The sequence below is a fragment of the Protobothrops mucrosquamatus genome, unplaced genomic scaffold, assembly GCF_001527695.2.
Source record: "Protobothrops mucrosquamatus isolate PMUCROS unplaced genomic scaffold, P.Mucros_1.0 scaffold1923, whole genome shotgun sequence".
Classification (NCBI taxonomy): domain Eukaryota; kingdom Metazoa; phylum Chordata; class Lepidosauria; order Squamata; family Viperidae; genus Protobothrops; species Protobothrops mucrosquamatus.
In genome coordinates this window covers 144,481-167,389 of record NW_015388044.1, presented here as the reverse complement: position 1 = coordinate 167,389, position 22,909 = coordinate 144,481, and the positions used below count along the sequence as shown (strand labels likewise).

Sequence of the window (22,909 nt, the reverse complement as noted above, 5' to 3'; positions counted from 1 at the left end):
TTTGAGATTACCCTTGATGCTATTCAAATACAAAAATGTACTTGTGAACTTGGTATAGCAGTTAAGGTGCTGGCCTAGAAACCAGGAGACTGTGAGGTCTAATCTTGCCTTCTGTATGAATGCTGCCTCAGGGACTTTGGGCCTGTCACTCACTGTCTTGTCAGCCCAACAAGGTTATTGTTATAAATTTAATAAATGAAAGGTGATAAAGAGAGGACTACCTATACTATGGACAACCACAATTTTAGCTACAGTACAGGTAACTCCTTGGACTTGCAACCATTCATTTAGTGACTGTTCAAAGTTACAACACTGAAATGACATGACCAGTTTTCATACTTACAATGACCACTGCAGCATCCCTATGGTCATGCGATCAAGATTCAGTGACAGAAGGGGATGCAGCTGGTAACAAATGCCTTGCTTAGCAACAGAAATGTTGAGCTCTGTTATGCTCATAAATCGAGGACTGTACAAATATGGGGCACAGCCATATTGTGTAAGAAAGCCTGTCCGCCCCTAAAATATCGGTTTCTAATCTGAAACGGTCTGATTTTGTGAACCGCCCAGAATCCCTTATGTGAGATGGTGATTAAATAAACTGAATAAATAAAACGAAGTTTAAAAGAAAAAAAAACCCCTTCCTTTGCTCCAACAGCGCTCCACTTCGGACTAGAAAACTTGTGAAGCGGAGGTTGCACAGTGGATACGCAGTGCATAAATTAGGTTTTCTGGAAATTCATCCACTTCCCTCAACGGTCGCACCATTTCGCATAATCCTCGGCGCGAAGCTAAAAAGAAGAAAAGAGACTTTGTGATTCAGTGCATCGTAGTCCCCTAACTCTGTAGTAAAGCGTGGGGGTCCTTGGGGCCGAGGAAGGTTTCATTTCCAAACCAGGTAACATCAGTGCATCAGTCCCGAAGTCTTTCAAAAGCTGGGAGGCACACTATAAATGCCCATAAATGCCATTTATGCCGCCTCACATAAATCCCTGCCCATCATTCCCTGGTTGCCTGCCTGCCCGCCTGCGCTGACCCTTCCGCTAGATAAAATCTGGCAGCGGGTAACCGTCCCAGGAGGCATTAAAGATCCAGCTTTGGAAAAACGCCTCTCTTTTTCACGCCCCGGCGCGCCCGCCTCCCGAGGCGGGTCTGGCGTGTATAAAAGCGGCTTGTCCCGGTCGTGCCTTGCCTGGGTCTTTCTCCGCACTTGGCGCGCGTTATCGGGTTTGGGCTTCACGGAGCGGCTGCCATGGCCAAGTACGTGGAGCTGTACACGAAAGCAAAGATGCCCATTTTGGGATTGGGCACGTGGAAGGTAAGCATTCGCAACCCGGAGGCCTTTTGCCCATCTGGATGGGCATCGGTTGAGGTCTTCCATCATTTGTTCCTTCCCGTTTTCGTTGGCGGGCTTTTGCTCCAAGGGTGACAAAGCGGAGGATTTGGGGAAGTGGGTAGGTGGATGGGGTGGGGTGGGGGGCTTTCGTTTTGCTTTTTGCACATGCCTGAAACCAAATTGCAAGCTTGCAATAAGCCACGTGTCTTGCAGGCTTGCAATTAAATTGCTGGCCTTGCTGCCTTGCCATTTCTTTCTCGTAAAACCGTGGGGCGGGTTTGTTTTTCCTCCTATGTTTTGCAGAAATCCTTTGTCACAGGAAGAGGTTCCTCGCTGTCCCAGATGCAGGCGGCGGTTAGTTAATATCCGTTATGCATCTGGAGGAGGCCTCTCTCTCTTTAATCCCCGATGTCGAAATAAAATTTCAGACTCTCTTCCATTTTCTCGGAAGAGGGACGGAGACACTGACACTGGACGGAAATTAAATAAAATGGATTAAAGTTCCTTGGGCTTCGGATTTCCTAACGGTTGTCTAGAGAAACTGTTTTGCTAGCAGTGTTTGGGTACCGGCTTCCCCTTTAGATGCTAAAGTCTCCCAGGAGTCTGAGCTAACGTGGCTAATGGCTAAGGATGCTGGGAATTGTAGTTTGGTATTATGTGAGGGCTTGATATCTCATTCCTGCATTATATATAGTTGCTTCCTTTGGTATCACTTGGGAGCCAGTATTCTTCTCTTACCACTAACACTTTTTCACAGAATTAAAGTCCAGAATGTGAGGCTTTTTCTGTCAGGAGATATTCTTATTCTGTTGGTAGTAAGTTCTTTTGAGCAGGATAAGGTCAAGTGGTTAAAATCAAAATAGTAAGAATGTTTTTCTCCCTGCTTCCATCTTTGCACCCTTAAACTGGTATGAAGAGAAGCAATACTAGTAAATTGCTTTACTGATGTATATCAGTATATAGGAGGCCCTTCATATTTAACTGCTGCATAATTTATTCGTAAATTAATCTGGTTAACATCATTTAGTGCTTTTCTGAAAATAAATACTTGTCAGTCCAGTTCCTTAATTGATTTAGTTGTAATGTCTTTTTAAAATCCCATGAGATCTGTTTCTATGGCTAATTACAACTATTGCAGGATTTAAAGGCTCTTTTTACTATAATTAAAGTATTTAATGGTATATCCCCATTCTTTTTTTAAAACATGCATTTTTTGCATTAGAAGCTTCCATTGGAGTGCTCTTCCTCTATTTATGTACCCAAAATGATGGTACCTGGAGGGGAGTTCTGGGAAGTCCATGCATCTGAAAAGTTACCAAGGTTGAATACAAGTGCTCTAAATCATTTGTGCTGTTTATTCCTTGCTTGCCCATGCAGCAGGTTTCTGACTTCATCTAGGCACTATAGATGTTCCTTCGGGTGAATGCCTTGAAGAAAATGGGCCTTTCATTTTTCTTGGATGGCCCTTCTATATACAATTTATGACCGTTCATTTAACAACTGTTTGAAGTTACAATACTGCTGAAAAAAGTGACTTATGACTGGTCCTTGCACTTATGACTGTTGCAACATCCCACTGTCATGTGATCAAAATTTGAGTGCTTGGCAACTGGCATGTATTTCCGACAGTTGCAGTGTCCTGGGATCATGTAATTGCCATTTGTGACTTCCCCAGAGAGCTTCTTACAAACTCAGTGGAGGAGCGGGATTCATTTAACGACTGTGGCAAAAGTAGTAAAATTAGGTACAACTCACTTAATGACCACATTGCTTAGCAATGGAAGTTCTGGTCCCAACTGTGGTCATAAGTCAAGGACTATTTGTAATCTCAAACCATCGTGCAAAGAGTGAGTTAATAGCATTGATCAAATTACTTTCAATAATTATCAGTGACAGAGTCATTTCAGCAGGAGTTTTTGCTATAGAAATCTTCTGTTCCGAACAAGGTTTTCTTCTGTTAATTCTATTTTCTAATAAAAGGGCAGCCTGTAACTTTATCTTTGCAAGAGCCTTGCTACCTAAATCAAATATGCATTATTTGCCCTTAGGAGCAGAAGAATTTGTTCCAGAAATCCTCAGATGCCTCAGATAATTTACTTCCTTTATTGTCCTTGACATTTTGTTGTCTTTACAAGAGAACTACCAGTGCATCACTTGAAAAACTGTTAGGGTACATGAAGACCTAATTAAGATAACTATATATTTTGCTTTCAGTTTTCATTGGAAATGCCAGCTGCACATATACAGAGTGGCAATCAGGATTCTGGGATATCAGCTGCACACTGGTTTGCCCAGGCTATTAAAATTCTGCTTGGCTGCTTTTGATACAAGTACAAAGATGGATGGATGGATGGATTAGATAGATAGATAGATAGATAGATAGATAGATAGATAGATAGATAGATAGATAGATAGATAGATAGATAGATAGATAGATAGATAGATAGATAGATTAGAGAGAGAGAGAGAGAGAGAGAGAGAGAGAGAGAGAGAGAGAGAGAGAGAGAGAGAGAGAGAGAGAACCAAAAGGGATTGCCAGTATTCTCAGGCTTGGGCAAGTATGTCAGCATCTTCCTACGTGATGAAATAAATAAATCCTTACTGTAAATAATATCCTAAAAACAAACAATTTCTGCTTTAAGGATAAGCAGTATGGTATCCTCTTGAGTATTTTAGGGTACAACTTCTATGTTGTACAATTCCTCAGCATGCTGAACACATCGAAAAGTTGCCACGGTTGAGAAACCCTGAAGGTATTAGCGCACTATGTTTCATCAGTGGCTTAATTTGCACAGAGAGGTGAATCAAATCCTGTCATCCTAATTAATTGGGAACAAGCTGCATGCTGTTGAACCTAGTCCTTTTGTACCTCCCACTACCACGAATGTCTAAATGAATCAATCCAGGGGCATTAAATGATATCGCAGCAGCCCAACCAGAACAGTACATTCGCAAAGAACTGATCAACTGAAGGACCATGCACATCATCAGCAAAAGGCTGGTGACATCAAAGTAAGTGTTATTTCAGGGTGTTGTTGTTTTTTTCCTTTGAAGGTCAGAATAGAGATTGGGAGACAAATTGTTCCCATCTGCACAATCAAATCCTTCATCCTGTCGAGAAATAGCCTTGAGTCCACACATCTGGAAGTTGCCAGGGTTGAGAAATACTGTGTTAGCTAATAACTAATAAATATATGTGCAAATAAATAAAAGAGCCAGTTTGGTCTAGTGGTAAAGGCACCAGTATAGAAATCAGGAAACTGAGTTCTAGACATGAAAATCAACTGAGTGGCTTTGGGCCAGTCACTCTTAGCCCAATTCATCTCACAGGGTTGTTGTTGTGGGTAAAATAGGAGGAGGAAGAAATGTTAGGTATGTTCACCACCTTGAGTTATTTATAAAAATAATAAAAGTGGGATTAAAAAATTAAAAACTAATAAATGTATTGGATTACATTTCCCATTATCCCCAAAAAACAAGACTAACACGTAAGGAGTTCCAGGAACCTTGATGCTTACCTTTTTTTTCCTGCTCTCTTTCTAAGTTTGCTATTGCAGAGTATTAAATTGTATCAGTATTTTCGTCAAAAATTGCAAATAAATTATATCACAAGTGGGATTTGGAAATGACAGGCATTCCTTGTGGAGAGGTTAAGTGTTTACAACTCTCCCATCCAAGATAATATAAGCAATCAAGAGCTAAAATACCACACTCTGACTTTTCACTCTGCGTTTCTTTGAAAGCTAGCACCCCTCCTTAAGATAACTGCAGTGAACATGTTCATTGGCACTCGTGTTTATAATATAGTTTCTTACTAATGTTCATTGGCACTTGTGTTTATAATATAGTTTCTTACTAATGAAGCTTGCAAAGTTGGCCCATGTAGATGTGACAGTTTTCTTTTTCCTTGCCTAGAGATATGCCTAGACACCTCATTGTACAAACTGTGATTAAATATTGGCTGCAAATCAAGATGGGAAACCATGGTTAGAAAGGGTAGGAAACCCTATTTTGTACCATGGTCTTTGTTAGCCATGGTTAAGTATAAAGTACTTTCTATTCTTAATAAACTTTGTTTCCAAATTGACAACAGACATGGTTGATGTCTGTTTTTGCATATCTTTGTCAGCATGATAGACCCTGACAAGTTGAATGCATTATCTGGACTCACATATCATCCTATACTGTAAAATGATTTTGTTTATGGCTTAGCCATGCAGACTAAAGGTTGCCATCCTAAGTCTTGTATATTATACCATTTTTGGACCTTTCCCAAAACAAACCAACTGTGTTTAAATATTAAACTAATATCATCTTACTTTTTATAGGTAAGATGCTTGCTATGTGACAAATTAGCTAAATAGGATTCTTGACTAGGATTCTTCTGTTGTCCAGTCTCCACCAGGAAAAGTCAAAGATGCTGTGAAGAAGGCCATTGATGTAGGCTATCGCCATATAGACTGTGCCTACGTGTACCAGAATGAAGAAGAAGTTGGCAATGGTATTCAGAATGCAATCCAGGCTGGGACTGTAAAGCGTGAGGATCTTTTTATTGTCAGCAAGGTATATATATTTACATCTTAAGGAGAGAGAAAAAAAAACCCCTTAATTCTGAATGTTTTTAAATAACCCACAACAATATTTGTAATCTCCCTGGAGTTTAGGAAGATTCAGCAGCATACAAATTAAATAAATAACTGTTATAGATAGAAAAAATCATTTATGTCAATCATGCTGATTAGTTCCAGAGATGAAGTTACCGTACATAAAGAATGCAAGATTAGAACTAATATATCCACAATAGAATGTCCTCTAGAAAGTGGGAGACCAGGAGTTCTAGTTTTGACTTAGCCATGAAAGCTAGCTGGGTGACTTTGGGCCAGTCATTTTCTCTCAGCCCAACTCACCTCACAGGGTTGTTGTGGGGAAAATAGGAGGAGGAAGATGTGTCGGATACATTCGTCATCTTGAGTTATTTGTAAAAATAATAAGTTTAGGATGCAAATAGATAAAATAAAATAAAAATTAAAAATAGTTGTATAAATCACACTTAAGAAATTTTCCATTCATCGAGTTAATAACCTTGTTTGTCTTTTTTTGTACTGGTCACAGTTGTTGAACTACTTTCAAGGCCAGTTTTTTTTTGTAATGTGGATTGTGGCAGCAATTGCAGCTAAGGCATCTCCAGCATCCTTTTGGAGTTGACTTTAAATGTAGTGCCCCTATCCAGTCTATTCTTGATTTGAAGAATGGACTGGTAATTTAGGAAGTTGGTCTTTTTCTTGAAAGTTACTTTCCACCCTCCAGATTTTTCATGTTTCTTATACAAAATCTAGTCTGATTTTTAAATAATCCCTTATAGTCCAAGGGAGTTGCTATGGACATATTGACAGCCATATGTGTAGTTTAGGGAACACAGGAACTAACCTCTCCACATGGCGTTTTTCTTGCAGCTTTGGTGCACGTTCCATGAGAAGACTTTGGTCAAGAATGCCTGTCAGGCAACTCTGAAGGCCTTGAAGTTGAACTACCTTGACCTCTACCTTATCCACTGGCCTCTAGGATGTAAGGTACGGATGTAAGGATCCTAGGAGGAAAACTGATACACAAGTACTGTGGGCTTCCCCATCCTTTCAGTATGTTTAGATTACAGTTCTGGGAACAGGAGGTCCACAAGAAGATCATTGATGTTCCATCCCACACTTTCCCCATTGCTATCTGATTGGCATCAGAAAGCTGAAGGGGGAACATGCAATGAAAACCCAACCTGTAAGTATTTCCATTCCTACGCATTCAGATGAGTGGATGTGAAGAAGGTTGAGTATGTAAAAGTGTAATTAGAAGAGGCAAGTACGGAATTTTTTTTGGGGGGGGGTGGACACAGCTCCCACAATCAGCTCTGATCAAAGACTTTTTGTGGGGTGGATTTTTCTATTGTTTGAGTGAATCTGTGCTTGAACAGGTTTCTTGTTCCTCTGATTTAATTCTGGCCATAAATTTGGCACTCACTATTTAGAAAACCAAGCTTTTAAGGATCCTGATTTTAATGGAGACTAGAACACAATTAACCCTGCAGTCCTTGAGTAATTACAGTTGAAGGATGGTGGTATAAACCTAGGGCTAGCAAAATAAAACACCTAGGTGGCATCCACACAGCCACAAACCAATTTTTTAAATATTAGAAAAATTAAAATGGTTAACATCTGTTTTGAGAACTTCAGGATGAAATATTCAAAAGCTAGTAAGGCGTGGTGTTAACTATTATATATTTGTATTTTGGAGTGCTGGTAGCATCTCAAGAGGCTGTACCATGGAATCTGCCTTCTAAAACCTTTTGCTGATGTTCTCTGTAGACTTTTTATATTTTCAAGTCCATTTTTAATTTATTTAAGTAACTGGCTGAATAGTTTCGAATGAATGTAAGAAAGTGCTGTTTTTAGTTTGTGAAAGGAATGTGCTCTTACTTGGGGAGCATAGATTATGATATCTGTTTTCCAATCAGTACACTCCGTGTTTAGCCTCCAGTATCTCAAAGTAAAATATGAAAAATTACTGCCAGGAATTTAGCGAATCATTATTTTAATTAACCGGATATTGCTTTGATTTTTTTTTAAGGCATCTTTCCAAATTCAGAACCAAGCACATCCTATTACAGGTGGTCCTTGCTTATCAACTACCTCATTTAGCAATCACTCAAAGTTACAACAATGAAAAAATAAAATAGCGGTATAGCTGCAGCCATTTTCCTTCTCATTCTAGGTTGCCATAATCCTTACATTTACAGCCATTGCAGTGTCCCACATCACATGATCAGTATTTGGACAGTTCCAACAGGCACACATTTATGACCAACACAGGGTTACACAATCACTCTTTGTGCTTCCCAGCTAGCCCAAGAAGAGTTAATGGAGATGTGGAGGTAAAATTGCAAGTCACAGTCCTGTGATGTCTTGCTTAACAACTGAATGGGAAATAATGTCGTAAGCCTTTCATAGTACCATGACTTGCCAGTTCCAATTGCAGTCATTAAACGAGGACAAGTTGAGCAGTTTGTGGACCACCTATAGTTCTTTGATACTGAGGCCCCTAAAAATGGCCTCTTTCTGACTTTTCCTAAAAGGGTTGAAATAGGAGCAGGAAACTTCTGGGGAACAGTGCTCACGTAGACCTCTCAAAGGACCTTAAATTCAGATATTTAATTGCTGAGATCCAGTGGTGTAGTTTCAGGCCATTTTTTTGGAAAGGTGAAGGATTTTTGATCGGGCAAATGGGAGCAGTTTCCCATGATTTTCAAAAAAAAATATGAAATGATGTTTATTTCAATGTCACCACTCTTGGTTGATGATGTGTTTAGGGACACGATGTAGGAGAAGAATCAGAGCCAAGGTTAAATGAGTAATTAGTCTGGAGTCGTTACATTGTCATACATGATCCAAGTCCAGTCCCCCCTGAATTCTGTAAATTCTTATCTAGCACCAATTTAGTATTGACCATTAGTTGATTAGATTCTTGTGTATAGGCTGAGCAATAAATCCTTTTGAATTGCAAGTGATCCTTTACGCCTGATATACAACCCTTTCAGCATTACCTATTCTGCATACTGAATAGCACCATTAGGAAAGTTCCACTGCTTGGTTTTTTAAATACTTTTTATTTTTTTATTCAAAAAGCTAAAATACAAACCTCCAAAAATATTTTTTTTAAAAAACAAGACATTAAAATGTGTGTATAAAAAGACACAAACACACACATATATATTATCCTCCATATTTTGTATTTGTTTGTTTGTAAAATGCATGCTTTTAAAGCTTGGTTCTGACTAAGGCAGTGTCACCTATTTAGAAGAAAACTGACTTGGGATCTTGCTATGCATTGACAGGCAGGAGATGATCTGTTTCCTGTGGATGATAATGGCATGATGATATCCAGTAACACAAATATTTTAGAGACATGGGAGGTATGTTCAGTTTTAACTAAAGAAGTTTCTTCCCTGTATGCAGTGGTTTGTAAGTAGATATTATATACCTTGCACTTTTACATTGCAAATATTATAAATTTGCATTTGTTGAAATTATGACCTAAATTTTATGTCCTGGAGATTTTTTTTATTTGTGATTTATTTTAATAAGACACTTGCTTAATTATGGGTCCCTCCTGATTTTTTGAGGATATTTACCAAAAATGCAACATATTTCTGGTTAGAAATACAGACTGAGATCTTTTCCTTTATCTTGCCTGTGGCAAACTTTCAAAAGGAGATGAATCCCACTGTTCTCTCTCCTATTTAGGGTAAGCAAAAGAACCCAGAGAAAACAAAATTGCTGGAATTGTATACACATTTATATATTAAACACACTTTGCATAATAATTCTTTATTCAGGAACGTTTGATGTTACTGTAAACTAATTTTCAATTTATTTTAATGTGAAATGCATCAAGCACATGAATATGCAAAGTATAAATCAATAAAGGTGTGTCTTGCAACTGATTTTTGAGGGGGGAAAAGCATCTTGAAAAGTCACATATGCACAATTGAATTTCTGTTAGTTGCATACTTTCCTTTCTAGGATAGTTTGAAGCATATCCAAATAAAAAATAGGACATCATAACTGAAATTGGCTGACCTATTCACCTTATGACTCGTGGACTTCAACTCCCAGAATTCCTGAGCCAGCCATGCTGAGGGGAAAGGGAGAGGTTTCCAAGCTGAGCCATGCTGGCTCAGGAATTCTGGGAGTTGAAGTCCACGAGTCATAAAAGAGCCAAGGTTGCCTACCTACCTCTGACCTAGTGGGTATATTTATACTCTTAACTGCTGGCAGAGTTATAACCCAATCTTCTAACTTCAGAAATTGAATTGCTTATCTTCCTCGGCTCCCCCTCTGAAACTCTCTTGTGGCCAATCTCTGTGATTGGGACATATATTGTATTAAGACAAAATGTGGTTTAGTTTCAACTTACGTTGTATGAACTCAACCAAATTTGATTTACAGAATAAATCATGGCCTATAGCAATGTGTGACCCAGGGTCTCTAAGAGAGGGCCTTGGAAAATATCACCTCTCTCTCACATGCTGCAATATTCAATTTATTATTATTATACAAAAAGAATGAAAATAATCATCAGCTCCCTTTTTCAGCCTGATGTGTTCAGAAGTTTGTATGTTGTGAAGTGGTAGAATTCCTGAAAGGTCACACCAAGTGATGTTTCTCAACACAAACCTTGGTTCTTGCTGGTATTGAGAACTACTAAAAAGACTAATGTCAGGCAGATTTTTTTGTTAATATACGCAACTGCTTTATCTCATATTTGGCCTTTTGTTATCTCATTAGGCAATGGAGGAACTAGTAGATGTTGGATTGGTGAAAGCAATTGGTGTTTCCAACTTCAACCATGAACAGATTGAGACAATCTTGAAGAAGCCCAAATTGAAATACAAACCTGCAAATAACCAGGTAAATTCATAGGAAGTGGCTTGGGGATTATAAAGAATTATTTATAAAGAGAGATAAGGATAAAAACAATGTACCGATAAAATATTTGTAGCTCAGGGTTGAACTGAGGGGTCCTTGGGGCTCTCTGAGCTTGATGATTTTCTTGCAGACATTTCATTACCAAACTAGGTAACATCATCAGATCATCATCATCAGGTGATGTTACCTAGTTTGGTAATGAAATGTCTGCAAGGAAACTATCAAGTTCAGAGAGCACCAAAGACCCCATAAAACAATGTTCATTGCACAGATATCAGGGATTAAAGGAAATTTCTGAATGTACAGTTTTGCTACACCTCCCCTCTTTAATCCATCATTCTGACAGCTGATCTCAACATTTTAAATTTATTTTTAATTCTGATTTGAATTTCACAGCAGGCTTGTTGATTAAAATTGTAAATTGAAATTAACACAGTGTTTCTCAGCCTTGACAATTTTAAGGCATGTGGACTTCAACTCCCAGAATTCCACAGCCAGCAATGCTGGCTGTGGAATTCTGGGAGTTGAAATCCACATGCCTTAAAATTGTCAAGGTTGAGAAACACTGAATTAACATGATATATACTAGGGGTAGGCAATCTTGGCTCTTTTATGACTTGTGGACTTCAACTCCCAGAATTCCTGAGCCAGCCATGCTGAGGGGAAAGGGAGAGGTTGCCATGCTGGCTCAGGAATTCTGGGAGTTGAAGTCCACAAGTCATAAAAGAGCCAAGGTTGCCTACCCCTGATATATACTAATTGCAAGGTTTATTTGTTTATTACAATTGAACTTATAAAAAATTAAATCTACTAGTTTGTACAGAATTAGAAAAATACACCATCTTACAAACACTGGAATTAGATATTTTACTAGAAGTTCTGTTTACAGTTCGATAAGTCAGAATCATTGGAAGAAGAGAATCTCTGGAGGAGCTGAAGATGCTTATGGTAGTCTGCTTTAAAAATATCTTTGTGAACATTAGGAATCGAAACCGATTTGAAGGCACATCATCATCTGTTGAAATATCAAACTTAATTATAAATATGCAATAACAAATTCAAATTGATTAGAAACTGTAACAGTTGCCTTTTTGCATTTCTACAGTCTATGATATAGTCTGAAAAGTATTGGATGACAGAGAAGGATGCTTTAGAGTAAAATCACATTCTAAATATAGTTTGTCTGTTCTGTCCGATTCTGTTTGTGCACCAACTTCTCCTATGTCTTTTTTGCAAATACATTTTGAATTTCTAGATGTTTCTGAAACAAAATATTTTGCAAATCAGCAGCTCCTGATTAATAATCAGAATTCAGAACAAAGAATTTTTGAGAAGTTTCAACGGTGTCTCTTTAATAAGCATTTCAGCCAGAAATAGAATCAAACCTTCAACTCTGTAACCCTATATAGTACAGTATCCTTTTGATAAACGTGCAAGCAAGTGGAGAACTCAACACATGAACATTGCAAGAACAATTGCTTTTTTTCAGAGCCTCAGTGAAAGTGCATAAATAACATATTTTTATCAGTCAAGTTACATATTCTTTTGAATTTTGTGTTAGCCTTTCCAAATTTATTTTTTCTCTGTGACACAAAAATCTGTTCGATAGTTGCTGTTAATATGATTGTTTAATTTCTCTTGGCTAGAGGATAATTTCATATAGCATCACATTAACCTGACATTTAACCATGATTTATTGAATAAACAAGACGTGGTTGATGTCACACAACCTGCTGAGCTGTAAATTAAACAAATCATGGTATAACGTGGTAGAATTGCCAGCCCAACAAATAAAGTTGGGGTTCTTTTTTAAGGGAAAGCATTGGGCTACCTGTTAATTTTTCTTAAGCAGCAGTAAGGCAATTCAGCATGAAAATCCTGCTAACCATTAAGTAAGGATTGCAGTGTGAATGCAATTATATAGGGAAGGCTTGTAACTGAAATCTTAACATGTATGGCAATGTAGCTTTAAAAAAGGAAATCTATCATGTTTTCTGAAGAAACAAACTGTTTGAAACTGGACATGATTTTTCTCTCCCACAGTGAAAAGAAGCTGGTTGTGTCCACAATTGAACTTGACCCAAATGCAGATTGTAATTTATTTATTTATTTTTAAAAAGGGAAACATATTGAATTTCAGCCTATTGTGAGGTAATAATAAACATAGACTGACATCCATTTTTGTATATATTATAGGTTGAATGCCACCCGTACCTTACTCAGGAAAAGCTGATTGAGTACTGTCAGTCCAAAGGGATCTCCGTCACAGCCTATAGTCCCCTTGGTTCTCCTGATAGGCCCTGGTGAGAACACTTGGTCTTTTATTCCTGCACTGAGCAAAAAGCTGCTGGAGCTGAGAGCCCTTGAAATCTGATTTGCTAATCATTAACCGCACATTGGAATGCATAAATGAGAAATGGAAATGACTCGAGAGCTAATGCACGCCCTGAAATTTATTTTATTTATGTATTCAATTTATTTGCCACCCATCTCCCTATCCAGCCATCCTGGGCAGCTTACAATATCAAGCGACAAGTGCATTAAAAACATCCAGCATTAAAATTAAAACATTAAAGATTAACAAGAGATTAAAAGGGACAAATAGGTGAACAGGGTGGAAGTGGCGCCTCCTAATCTAGTAACCGCCTCCAAGCTGAGATGCCTACATCAGGGCACCAAACCAGTTGGCAAAGGCAGGTTTTCAGGCCCTTTCAGAAGGCCAAGAGGCTGTCCACAGCATACATTTTCTGGCCCAGAGTGACTGGGCTAATCCCAAATGGTAAAGCAAGATGGAGAGATGTAGTTCTTAGGATGTTTCTGGATCAAGGCCAAACATTCCCACTCATCTTCTTCTTCTTCTTGTCCCATATCCATTATCGGACGTTGGCGATCATGTTGGCCATCCTGTTTTTATCAGCAGCCGCACGAAAAAGTACTGCTGAGTTTTGTCCAAACCAGTCCCTTAGATTTTGAAGCCACGATGTTCTTCTTCTGTCTGGACCTCGTTTGCCTTCGATCTTTCCCTGGAGGATTAAATGGAGTATGCCGTATTTTTCTGGGTGTCGCATCACATGTCTGAAATATTCTAATTTTCGTTTTTTAATTGTTTTGATGATTTCCCTTGGCTTACAAAAAGGGATGATGGGCACATAGTTTAACAGATGAAAGACAATGGATTCTCCCCAGTTCATCTACTTCTGAAAACCTCAGTATTAGGAGACATATTTTTTGCCAGTTATAGTGCAACTAGCTATCTACAGATTGAGTTTAATCATTCGTTACTTTCTCAACAAAAATCGTGATTAGTAAGAGGGAACATGGATACATTACAAAAATAATTACGGTGATTATCAACGGTGACCATTCATGATGCAACATAACAGTGAATAACAGAAGCAGCAGTAGTTAAATTACAGAAACATGTAAGGTAGTGACAGATTTGATGCAGAGCGAAAAGATTAGGAAATTGGATTCATACAATATGTGAAGCCTAAGATCACTTTAAGTGTTTATTGTGTTAACCTAGTTCAGTGATGGTGAACCTTTTAGAGACCGAGTGCCCAAACTGCAACCCAAAACCCACTTATACATTATCGGGTGCCGGGTGGGTGTGGCCCATTGGGTGGGCGTGGCTGCGGTGGTAATGGCAGACTGGGTGGGACTAAAAAGTTCAATCAATCAATTCCAACTTTGCAAGATCTTTTTTTTCCCCGTGAGAAGTTGAAATTGACTGATTGATTGAACCTTTTTTTTTTTGCACGCGGCAGCGGAGGCCTAAAGCGAAAAGGTTTTTTAAAACCCAGCTGAAGGCCTAGGACGGGTGACAGCACGCGTGCCCACAGAGAGGGCTCTGAGTGCCGCCTCTGGCACCCGTGCCATAGGTTCGCCACCACTGACCTAGTTTAAACCTGAGGAAACTATAATTTAATGTGCTGGGTGAATCCACCCATAGATTGGATTTATACAAAAGACATGGGGCCATAAGAATTTATTGATTCGTTTGTTTGTTACATTTATTTGCTGCCTATTTTTCCAGTGGGCAGCTTACTCTAGGCAGCTTACTTAGTTTACTTAGCCTGTTATATGAATTTACCCAATGTGTTTTATAAATTATTTCTTTTTAGATGATATTTATACTTTAACTCAATAGTCATGATTCAGCTAAATATTATGTGTGTGAGTGAAAAAGCCCTCCAAAGATCACCAGATGCATTCGGGGCTAATGAGATGTTAAGCCATATGCTTATCATCTCATTATCAAATTCCTGCACTAAAGAGAATAATTTTCTCTTCTTTTGTTTTGCCATTTGTAGAGGATGAAATTATATATTAGGAAGAAAAGCTGATTTGGGAAAATGCTGCAAGATACTGTAGTGATGCGTCGTTTTCCTTTCCAGCTAGTTAACTTTGCAGCTGGATAGCAATACTTTTATTAAATTTGCCTATTAAATGTAAATTTTCTCAGTGTTATTAATTATTTGCTACCCTTGATTTCTTTTAATGCTAGGGCCAAGCCTGAAGATCCTTCAGTCCTGGATGATCCAAAAATTAAAGAGATTGCAGCTAAGCACAATAAAACAGCAGCTCAGGTGTGTATGGGTGCAGTTAAGTAGGAAATCTCATCGATCAGATGGTTATTGGAGGGGCAGATTCTCTAACACAGGGGTCCCCAACCCCCGGTCCATGAACTGGCACTGGGCCACAGCATGCCAAAAACTGAGCCATGCAAACAAGCAAAGCCCCATCCGTGGGATGCAGGCAGCATGCGAACCCACACCCCCTCCGATCCACAGAAAAACCTCACTCCATAGAACCGGTCCCTGGTGCTCAAAAGGTTGGGGGCCACTGCTCTAAGGAGCCACATATAACACCTAGGTAGACTGTACTAACCAAGATACCAAATAGTGCAGAAAGGAATGGTCCATTTTGCTGGGGGTGGGGTATGTGTGAGTTCTTGGAAGGGTTTATATGTCAGCATGTTAATATACAGTACATACATGAGTTGAGTGGGAACAAGATATATTTTTTTCTGATCAGTAATTCTTGTTTGGTTTGGCTTGATCTTGGCTCTCAGGTTCTGATCCGGTTTCATATCCAAAGAAATACAATTGTGATTCCCAAGTCCATCACTCCATCACGGATTGAAGAAAACTTCAAGGTAAAAATGATACCCACTTCTGGATTAGTTGGTTCCTACATAGCATATTATGGTTGGTCACAGTCAGCAAGATGTTTAGACTGGATCTGGCATTTTTGTCAACCTATCAAGTGCTTCCCAAGGATTTGGGATAGGCAGATGTTGATGATGATGATTATTACTATTATTATTAGCAGCAACCCAATAAAGGGAGGCTTCATTGGAGGCTATGTGATTGGTGTTGCTCGGGTTGGTAGTTGGATATTTTTTGACTTCTCAGTAACTTGACTCCAAATCACAATGGTGAAATGGTATGATATAAATATGATACTGCTTTAGACAAAAAATTGGTTATTTGCAATTATACTTCCTACTAAGTAAGGGTGGGTGTGGGTCACTTTTGTGATTTAATTAAAACAATATACAGCAAGCATCTGACTTGCTTCCTTACCTAAGAGATTATTAGAACTTGGGTTCCTTGTTTTAACCTTCTAATTGTTTTATTTCACTATTTTATGAGTCACTCCACAGTGAGATGAATTGCAGCATAAATTTGATAAATAATATCTTAACCACTACAGCATCCTGGCTCTCACATGGCATGTGTTATTCGTAAAATGAAGAGTTCTCTGTTTATTAAAGAATTCCAAATTTTATATAATTGTTTTAGATTCTTCAAACAGATGGAAGAGCATATACTTTGTGTTGTTTTGTGTTTTCTCTTCTGACTTCCTCAATTTAATAGGATTTAGATAGCAGAAACTGGAAAGACCCTGAGACTCAGAAAAAGGAGATGAACAATTTTATAAAGGCTGGCTGGTTTCACACTAAGCCATAATGTATATTATTAGATTAATGGTTTAGTGCATCAAATGAATATAATTACTCTTTGCTTTCCTCTTCTGAAGTTGGTTTGTCTGTATGAGTTGACCAAGAGTGAGGAAATATTAATAAAACTCAATCTGAAGACTCTCCTTTCATTCCCAAGATTGAAACAGCTTGCCCCAATTGTGGGATGATGGATATCGCTCAAAGGTGGCTTTGCATGAGTTATAAGATTCTTGAACCCTCCTAATGTTATTTTATACAGTTCCTATTTTTCTTGATCGTTGGCTATGTTGGTTGGGGCAGATTGGAGTTACAGACAACATGTCTGAACAGGCAGACGTTTCCCAACCCAGCTATAGCTTCTTATAATTGCATTGGGCCTCTTTGTATATCTGGCAGCTATTGCATTTCTTACTGAAGATAAGGTAGGCTGTTAGGCAAAGAGTTATCTGCATGGAGGTACCTAGTGATCGGCAAAAAACAACACAATTACATTGGCATTGTAGGGCTTGATTGAAGCCAGCTAATGCAGAGATTCATTGCACTCATTTCTCCTTTACCTTTCTTCTGGACTGTTTGGCTCACCTATCAATTTAAGATTTGTGGACTTCAACTCTGAAATCTGTGGACTTCAACAGCCAGTGGGGAATTCTGGGAGCTGAAGTCCACAGATCTTAAAAGCTGCCAATACTGGTCTATGCTATCTAATGTGAGCCAAGTAGCCAAACTGTGGGCCACTTACGGCCATTCCAGCCACATTTTTGTAGCCCTCGGGGTATCATCAGTCTTGGGACCTCAATTTCCACTAAAAAAGATTTGTTTTGTGAAATGTTTACCCTGGCTGATGGCAGTTATACATGAACACAGAGATGGGAAAAGATTGGCAAAATGTAGGGCTATATTATATAAAATGATAAAGAGTATTTTCTGTGTCTCATTTGTTCCAAAATTACAGTTTTGGGGGAAGAAAAAACAACTTGAGCAGTAACTGGCAAATGTATAATTTTTTTCTAATTATGCTGTGGCTTTCAGATCAGTATCAAAAAACAATACGTATATTCTGCTTGCTCAGGTCAAATAATATAAGTGGAATCTACTACGAATTTTCAACAGAGTTGCCAAATTGTTGCCCAGACCAACTATATAAACTAACTTTGATTTTATTGTGTTTAATGTCATCCTTATTTTTGTTAGCTGCTTGTTTTTGTTAGAAAATTGAGAAGCATTCTCAATTAATTAAATTAATTAATTTGACTGCTTCAAGCAGAGGACGACTAATGTAGACTGTGGGCTGCTGAAATATTTCTCAAGGCAGCAGAACCAGGCACAGCATGGCATGAACAGTAATGTATTTAGCAATGGAAGAAAATCAGTATAGTGGAAAAAAACAGGAGTACTTCCATAGACTTTCAGAAATTTTGGACAATAATTCTTTGTACTAAATGGGAATCATAAAAGCTGAAGATACACAGTATATAGCATCCATGGTTAAAGGTTCCTCAAGCTTGTCATTCAACAGAATGGTTTTTGGAGTTCTTAGAATTTCTTATAGTTATTTTTTTTTCGTGTCTGCTAGGTATTTGACTTTGAGTTGTCTAAGCAGGAAATGGAAACCATCCTCAGTTTCAACAGGAACTGGAGAGCTTGTGCAATGACCTCGTAAGTACGATTTGGAGAAAATGTTGGAGTTGTTGTCCAGTTCAGTTCTAACTAGAGCTACGATGCTTTATTGGGCAGCAGCCTGTAAAATTATTTTATTGTGCATAAACCAACTGATTTCTTACTTATTCAGCAAATCAGCAGGTGGAACGAATATATTTACAGGTAGTCCTAGAGTCCTACAGCCATTCGTTTAGTGGCCATTTAAAGTTAAACAGCACTGGAAAAAAATGACTTAAAAACTGGTCATCACACTAAACAACCATCTCAGTATCCCCACAGTCACTTGATCAAAATTTGGGCACTTGGCAAACAGCATGCATTTGCAACAGAGATCATTTTGACAACCTTGTGTTCTCTAGTATGCTGGACTAACACCCTGAATTTCCAGCTAATAATGGCTTATGCTCCATTGTATGTGAAGAACACCAGGTTGGGGAAAAAGAGATAATTGCAAGGCGTTCAAACTGGTCAGTCCTAGAGGAGATCAACCCCGACTAGAAGGCCAGATCCTGAAGCTGAAACTCAAATACTTTGGCCATCTAATGAGAAGGAAGGACTCCCTGGAGAAGGGCCTGATGCTGGGAAAAATCGAGGGCAATAGAAGGGTACGACAGAGAATGAGGTGGGTAGATGGAGTCACTGAAGCAGTAGGCGTGAGCTTCAATGGACTCCAGAAGATGGTATAGGACAGGAAGGCCTGGAGGAATGTTGTCCATGGGGTCGCGATGGGTCAGACATGACTTCGCAATTAACAACAACATAATGCTTTCAGAGTTGTGAGCATCTGGTGTTCAATAGACATATTAATTGTTTGTTAATGAACTCTATGGCTTGACTAGCCAGCACCTATGATTAGTATCTTCTGAGGCCCATTTTGTAGACATTATTTGCTAAATAATCATTGCCACAATTAAAATGCAGATTTATCATGTTTGATATTAATCCAGCCGGGTTTCTACAACAGAGGATCTGCCTTTGTAGTTTTAAAGATGAGGGGGAAAAAACACCAAATGAAGAGAATCTTAGTGTGCTACAGCTACATTTGTTTGAGGATCACAATTAGTGCATGTTTTTGCTAGATGCTATCAAGGACTTTTGAAACAGCAAGTTTAGGGCATTAGCGTACAATTCTTGCTTTGGCAAGACAGACCTAAGTACCATTTAATCCCAATGTCTGATTCTTTCTCTCTTCAGGTGTATCAATCACAAGGACTATCCTTTCAGCATTGAATACTAAAAGTCCTGCAAAACACGGGAGTACACAGTGGATTGTCGGCGTTGATTATGTTGGCATTTCTTTTTGGGATCAGCCTCTCCATGCAATCTTTATAAACTTTTTTCTGCCTAAATTGAATATGATGTGATTATTTTTATGAACATACATTTCTCTGGTGAGATCATAAATGGCTGGAGCTTTAGAAAAATGATCCGTAGTTTAATTTGTCTTATATTTCTCATGAAATCATTTCAGATTAATGTCTCCTATTTGAAAAAGCAGAATATCTTTTTAACATTTTTTGGGGGGGAAGTTTAATGATTTGTGTGTATGCTTGCATTACACTTAACTCTTTCTTTGACTCCAGATTTGGGGCATTAAACCTTTGGTGAAGTTGTATGCTTTTGTAGTTACTCTATGTGGAATTTTCATTCAAGAATTTGGAGTGTGTTTTGTGTTTAATAAAACTGTTTAGTTACTCTAGTGGCTTTTCTGTTTTCTGATAATAGAAATCATATTAGCTATGAAGCATTTCAAAACCCACATATTTAAAATAGATGTATTAAAAGCCTATAATAGGACCCTGGTGTCTCACTGATTAGAAAGCAATATTGCAGACTAACTCTGCCCACAATCTGGGGTTCGATTCTGACCAAAGTTGACTCAGCCATCCATCCTTCTGAGGTCAGTAAAATGAGAACCCAGATTGTTGCAGTAATATGCTGAGATTTTAAACCTCAGGGAGTGCTGTAAAAACACTATGAAAAGGTAGTGCTGTTGTTATGGCTATAATTTTCATAAGAAATACCTTATTTCCAGATTAGAATGGTTACCAATAGACCTCACTCCAAAAGGGATGAAGTTTAGATCAGCAGCACACTATATCGGGTGTCAAACTCAATTTCATTGAGGGCCGCATCAGCATTGCGGTTGCCCTGGGGGGGGGCGGGGGTGTGTGGCCAGGGTGGGTGCAGCCTACTGGGTGGGTGTGGATGGAATGGGTGTGGCCTATTGGGTGGGCGTGGCCAGCTCTACATCGTTTGCGTCAAGGGTACCTGTGGGGACCTGGGCAGGAGTGGGACAGATCTGAGGGTCTCTGGCAGAAGGGTGGGACCAGGGCAAGTGCCAAGGCATGGTCCACTGGAGGAGCCTCACTGCCTGCTGAAACCCCTCCCCCAGAGCCCATCAAGACGGATATGTGAAGTAGATGAGGGCCATTTGCTGGCCACTTCCAGGCAATGATGCATTTCTTCATTCCTCACAAAGGGTGACACCTCCCCAGCATGCACCCAGGGGGCGGGGCCGACACGGCAGGGGCTGGTTCCTCCCTGTTTCCAGACGGCCTTGTGGAGCTAAGACTGAATGCATTTCAGCATAGATGGCCACCACAATGGCCACCACAAAATTGTACATTGGCTCCCGGCTGGCCTGGGCCAGGGCCAAGGCAGCGGGGGCCGTTCCCTCACTGTTTCCAGGATGGCTTCGCGGGCCACATGAAACCACTTCGCGGGTCGCATCTGGCCCCCAGGCCTTGTGTTTGACATGTCTGCACTATATGGAAAAAAGGTTGGCAGACCTTCAGAGATGGTTTTTTTGTTGGAACCTCAGACTCAACATTCAAGTTGCTTTTTTGGGAAGACACACAACTCTGATCAAGGAAGAACATTCTAGGAAGACCACTTGGGTGTTATGGGATGTTGCAAGGAGCAGAATAGAGGAAGGGTCCTTGTTTCTAACCTCTTGCTCAATGCAGGTGTCCAAATTAAAACATTCCCAATGGATTGCTATCTAGTCTTTGCTAATATACCTCTGATAACGAGCACCCCACTGCCTGCCTGGATACTTGGTTCCATAGTCACTACTATTGTTGCAAGGATTTTTCTAACAATGTACCTTATGCCCCACAAGTAGATTATTTATTTTATTATTTATTATTTAAATTTATATACCGCCCTATCTCCCTTACGGGACTCAGGGCGGTGAAGAGAGTGAGAGACAATGTTTCAACCATCTACCTATCCTTTCAGGTATCTGAAGAGACCTTGTACCTCTATCTTTTCTCAAAGCTAAATAAATGCAATCTGACTCTGGAAAGAGGGCAGAGAAAAGCAACTTCTCTGTTGTTCTTTGGACTCTTCCTAGAGTCCCTTTACTTTATAGGCAAGATCTCCCAAATCAGGCAGGCCATATCCAAGAAAACTAGGAAACAAACCTCTATTACTGGGTCAGTCAACATCCAGGTCAACATGGGCTTCATTTAATCGTACAGTTCCTGGACACCAGGTGACAAGGAACTAACAAACCTTAGCTTCATTTGCTAGGCAACCAGGGCAAAGAACTGGAAAGCTGCTGGAGATTATGAAAAACTGTTATATGTCAAATCCATCAACTTCTGCCTTGTTGTTTTGTTTTTTAATTTAGAAACTGCCCATTACTATTCCAGTGTTTCTGGGCAATTTACAGATACAAATGATAAAACCATATGAAAGACATACAGTTAAAAACAAGAATAAAGTAAGGACAAATTTAAAAGAAAAGTTTAAAAGGCAGAGGGTGTCACCTCAAGTCACCAGCCAACCCCAGAGTTGTGTGCCACTCTTTGATCCCACCACAGTTAGCAGAGCCCAGTCTTCACACTTCCAGAAAGCCCAAGAGTAGGGACCAACCTCACCTCTGGGGGTAAGATAAGCGTGCCTGGCTGAGGAATTCTGGGAGTTGAAGTCCACAAGTCATAAAAGGGCCAAGTTTGAAGACCCCTGCTCTATGGTTTCAAAAAGTAATTGCATGAAATTGGGAAAATAAAATTTCTGGAATCAAATTTCACTGAGTAATGACTTACAGGATCAGAGATTTTTTTTCATACTCTTATTAAAGTTTTTATAGATACTGAACTTTATGAATTAGACTAGAGCAACAATTTAGAAAACACTGAAAACAAGATTAGAAACTGAAAAAGTGGAAGAACTGGCCAACATAATCATTAACTGATTGCAACCAATGAAAATTTTGAATAGCCAGTTTAAAATAAGGAAATTGAACCACAATTCTCAGGGTATAAACAACTACGGTACTTTAGAGGAAATATATGAAAGACATGTAAGGCAAAAACTGCAACTTTGGAAATAGATAAAAATTTGGCGCAATCAAATATGGTTGACCAATCAATTAGATCAAAATTGATCAAACAGACAAATCAACAAAAATAATAACAATACAACTGGATCATTAATTAAAAACAAGCCGTCAAACCAATAATC

The 22,909-nt window shown here is 39.0% G+C and overlaps 1 protein-coding gene across 1 annotated transcript; it reads left to right on the top strand.

Annotated features, from left to right (window-relative positions):
* Positions 1 to 1,149: 1,149 nt before the first annotated feature.
* LOC107294356 (aldo-keto reductase family 1 member B1) lies at positions 1,150 to 20,135 on the top strand. The gene is made up of 10 exons (XM_015823589.1): positions 1,150 to 1,318; positions 5,732 to 5,899; positions 6,790 to 6,906; positions 9,216 to 9,293; positions 10,669 to 10,791; positions 13,006 to 13,112; positions 15,317 to 15,398; positions 15,884 to 15,967; positions 18,351 to 18,433; positions 19,631 to 20,135. Exons 1-10 carry the CDS (start codon positions 1,253 to 1,255, stop codon positions 19,671 to 19,673), a joined length of 951 nt encoding a protein of 316 aa, XP_015679075.1. The 5' UTR covers positions 1,150 to 1,252; the 3' UTR covers positions 19,674 to 20,135.
* Positions 20,136 to 22,909: the final 2,774 nt, after the last annotated feature.